General features: G+C 47.7%; 1 protein-coding gene across 1 annotated transcript; it reads left to right on the forward strand.

Moving 5' to 3' along the window:
* Positions 1-3078: 3078 nt before the first annotated feature.
* Positions 3079-3432, forward strand: LOC308087310 (DNA-directed RNA polymerases I, II, and III subunit RPABC1-like; the record flags this gene model as incomplete). Its single annotated transcript, XM_080431084.1, has 1 exon — positions 3079-3432. One exon carries the CDS (start codon positions 3079-3081, stop codon positions 3430-3432), a length of 354 nt encoding a protein of 117 aa, XP_080287210.1.
* Between the last annotated feature and the right edge of the window lie 1237 nt (positions 3433-4669).

Consider the following 4669-nt stretch of genomic DNA (forward strand, 5'->3'; position numbering starts at 1 on the left):
CCTGCTGCAACTCCTCTCCCTCCTCTCCTTCATCGTCACTGATTTCTATCACTGCCCTCTGACGCTCTCTTTCTCTCATTGTTCCTCCTAACTCCTCAATATTTCTCTCCACATTCTCCCTTTCTGCATTAAGTAGCGATTGTTTCTCCTAGTTCCTCGATATGTCTCTTTACATTTGCTCTTTCTGCATTAAGAGTGGCGACCGCGTGTCCAGCATTTATGGTGGCCAGGCCACCACATGTTCTAATATCTCGTCATCTGTTAGCATCAGCGTGCTGATGGCTTCATCTGTTAGCATCATAGCTCTGGGCATACTGTCTGCTGAACTTGGCCTTGGCCTGTCAACATTGGGCAACAGTGCACTTGAGCTTTGCGGGGCCTGCTGTAGAGTGTGTCAATGTGAGGCAATACTGAACTTCTGCTTTCTGTACGCTGAAGCTGGCTATGGTGGGGCATTGCATCATCTGGGAGCTTCCTCTTGCTAGGCACTATGTGTTGTTTGTTTAGGTAAAATGCCTGATGGGGGGCCACCGGCGGCAGTGGGTCCTCTCAGAGGAGGGTCTCGACTGATGCAGACCTCGCCCTCAGCGACAGTGTGCGTGTGTGTGTGTGTGTGTGTGTGTGTGTGTGTGTGTGTGTGTGTGCCATGTGTTGCATTCCCTATTCTTACACACTATTTCACCATATGCAATACCCTTAGGGAAATGATGTTTCCATATAGTCTCAGTAGCTATTACCCTATACACTAGTCGTGACCATTATTTTCCTATCTATACTATTTATATTTATGATGCAGACCTCGCCCTCAGCGACTGTGTGTGTGTGTGTGTGTGTGTGTGTGTGTGTGTGTGTGTGTGTGTGTGTGTGTGTGTGTGTGTGTGTCTGTGTCTGTGTGTGTGTGTGTGTGTGCGTGTGCGTGCCATGTGTTGCGTCTCTGCGGGTGTCAGTGCGCTGGCATCAGATCATTAGATCATTTCTCGTCATCACACATAAGGAATGCACTGAGCACGATATGAGAGAAATGGCAGACAGAAGCATCAGATCTCCAGGTCAGCGCCATGGTCTTGATCATAGACCCACAGTTACTCCGAGCACTCTGGCCCACTTGCCTGGTCTCTGGACAGAGTCAAGACTGTGGAAGATCAAGTTAGAGACATCGGACCTACGTGCGTCCGCTACGTCCAGTGGCCCGGATCATTTGGCTTTTTACACTGCTTGACAAGGAGCCCCTCGTTTGGACCTTTGAAATATGGTGCAAATGTCCCTAAGAAATCTGGGGCTGCCGTTAAAAAGGCCATTCACGATATTAGTTTGATATTAGTATGCTATCTCTACCCGGTATTGACGATCAGAGAACTTGGAGGCCAGTCTGATGTCATAGACATAGATCAGCAAGACCAATCTGGGAACCCATAATAAAAAATCACACCCTGTGTGAAGTGGGCGGTGTCTTGCTAGCTAATCACAATACTGAATGGAGTCAACCAATCATGTACAAAAGATAAATACATTTATTGAAACACTCTTTATGATGGACGAAACCATAACTTAAAAAAAAACAAATTCATGTTTTTTTTTCAAGTTATGGTTTCTTATATAGGGCTATGCACATGTGTCATGTGACACTGGCCAATCACAGTCCTGAATAGATTGTGATTGGCCAATCACGGTGCAGGATAATTGTACACATTTCCAAACCTCACTTATAGGGGCGGTTTCACAGCGCAGGATATTTGTACATTTTTCCAAACCTCACTTATAGGGGCGGTTTCACCGCCCAAAAACAAGACCAGGAGACCTGGTTCTGCCAGACCCAGAATGAAGTCCTAGTATGTAACACACCTACAAACCACTTTATAACTGAAGTTCATGATGTATAGTTGAATAGTGAATAGTTCGTGACGAAAGGGGACGTCACAAACTTTTTTTTGGCTGGGGCCGGAGGACAAATGGCCCCTGCCCATGTATGGACGAAACAGGTACAAAGCCTCATGTAAGCCCGACCCCTTGGGTCTGGCAATCACACCCAGTGTGAAGTGAGCGGTGCTATTTATGAGTTATTAATTTCATCATGCATATCGGTGCCAATCACAGCACGTCCTGCGAAGTGACGTGCTTACATTTTTTACATTATTATTGATTTCATCATGCGTCTCACTAGCCAATCACAGCGCGTCTGCCAAGTTTGAAGTAAATTTCATCATGTGTCTTGCTAGCCAATCACAGCACATCCTGCAAAGCTTAGCCTATGGGCGTGTTTTCCACAGCATGGCGTCACAGCGAAAGACAAATTCTCACGACGGAAAGAAAAACTTTCGCCACGGATGGGTCCTAAACCCTCTTATAGGAGCGGTTGCACCGCTCAAAAAAAGAGGAAGAAACAGCGCATTGGATTAGACTCTGGGGGGACCTCCCAATAGAATGTGGATAACAGGATGTTGGCCGTTAGGTCCGCCCTCAACCCTCCTCTTCCAGTCCAGGTGTCTTTGTTTACATTCCTAACTATACACGCTGTAACAGGAGCTCCCGACAGATTCAGCTGTGGAGCTCTGAATCTGTCTCGAGAGATTAGGGCAAGACTGGCATGGAACTCCAGGCATGGCTGCCATCATAATGGCATCACAGTGACATCACAGCGACGCCACAACGACCGTCCAACCGGACTTAAGACCTGGCCGCACAGAGTGTTCACTGTTTACACAGGCTTCACAACATTAAATCAAAGTTTACGTCTCAATCAAGTCATTAGGGTTCAAGGCGACGATGGATGAAAGTTCAAGGAGGTTCAGGGAAATAGGAGACGACGAGGAAGAGACGTACAAGCTGTGGAAGATCCGTAAAACGATCATGCAGCTGTGCCACGACAGGGGCTACCTGGTGACCCAGGACGAACTGGACCAGACCCTCGACGAGTTCAAGAGTCAGTTCGGAGACAAGCCCAGCGAGGGTCGCCCCCAACGGTATCAGGATCTCAAGGTGCTGGTCGCGCACAACGCCGACCCCACCGACCAGATGTTCGTCTTCTTTCCGGACGAGCACAAGATCGGCATCAAGAACATCAAGACGATCTGCCAGAGGATGCAGGAAGAGAACATCATGCGCGCCGTCATCGTCACCGAGGAGGGCATGACGCCGTCGGCCAAGGAGGCTCTGGTCGACATGGCGCCCAAGTACGTCCTGGAACACTTCCTGCAGGAGGAGCTGCTCATCAACATCACGGAGCACGAGCTCGTTCCAGAGCACATCGTCATGAGCAAAGAGGAGGTGACCGAACTGCTGGTGAGATACAAACTGAAGGAGAGTCAGCTGCCGAGGATCCAGAGAGTGGACCCCGTGGCCCGCTACCTCGGCCTGAAGAGGGGACAGGTGGTGAAGATCATCAGACCCAGTGAGACGGCCGGGCGCTACATTACATACAGACTGGTGCAGTGACAGTGTAGGCTGCCCTAGCCCGTCTGATCTGGTCTAGAGGGGCGGATTCAAAGTCTCCGGAGAAAACATCCGTGGGCTCCCATTGGTTTACCGATGTCCGTCAGCCCCACGCCCCTCCTCCTCCCCCAATGTGCAGCATTGAGAGCCCTGACGTCACAACATTTGGAGCGACGCCCACTGCAATCCGGTTGGTTGGGGAAATTAAACGTTGACTCCCACTTCCTATACCAGGAACGTCAACAGCCTGGTCCAGGCTCTTATTTTTGAGAAAAACGCGAAGGAAAAATAAAAGCCTGGAGATCGAGGCTAGTGACAGTGTAACAGAGTGGTTCATAACCTCAGCCTGATGGCCTGAAAGTCTAATATCTCCCCCGAGCGATAGGGATATCCCTTTGGCTTAGCGGTTAAGATGTTGGCTTTCCACGCGTGAGACCCGGGTTCGAATCCCAGGCGTTGCAACAGCAAGGTCTTTGTGTTCAGAAAGGAAACTAATGGTATACCACCTGCATGTTCTCCCCCGTGTCCCAGGATAGGTACCAGTGGTGGAACAAGTACTTTTTCTTTTTTACTTAAAGGAGAGAGCCAGACCAAAATACATGTGGATTGTATCTGAGGGGGGGGATGACAGGATCAGCTGAGTGTCATCGGCATAGCAGTGGTAGGAAAAGTCATGGGAGTAATAATAAAAATAATATCCACTTCCACAGATCTACATACTCGCAATGCATTGCAGATACGACGCGTTGTGAGCTTGTGGATCTGTTATTCAGGGTGCGACAGAGTCGTAGCATGGAGCCTAAACTGGACTGACTGGTTGCAGCTAGTGTATGTGTGCAGACTAAACATACTACTACACTAAACATTTACTATTACACTAACCATTTAACCTGCTAGTTAGCAACAATAACAGAACATGGCTTCATCCAAAACTACTAGCAGTAGTAACAGTAGTTTTATTTTGGTCATTAAAAGCTATTCAATACAATGCCTTCATTTGATATGATATGATGATATATATCAGTGAAACATTAATCTCTCAAGAACATATTCCAGCAGAGGGCGCTGTCTTTTCCTTTTTCTTTGACAATGGGTTCCCAGATTGGTGAAACATAGACCAAAAAGGTGTAGGCTGGGGTAGGCCTTAGTTTATTGTGCCTACCATTTAAACATTTGAATAAATATAAGATAAAGAAAATACAGAACAAGCAACAAAAAACAACAAAATAATAAAAGTCTA

Source organism: Gymnoscopelus braueri (genome assembly GCF_963280865.1).
Source record: "Gymnoscopelus braueri genome assembly, chromosome: 6".
Taxonomy (NCBI): domain Eukaryota; kingdom Metazoa; phylum Chordata; class Actinopteri; order Myctophiformes; family Myctophidae; genus Gymnoscopelus; species Gymnoscopelus braueri.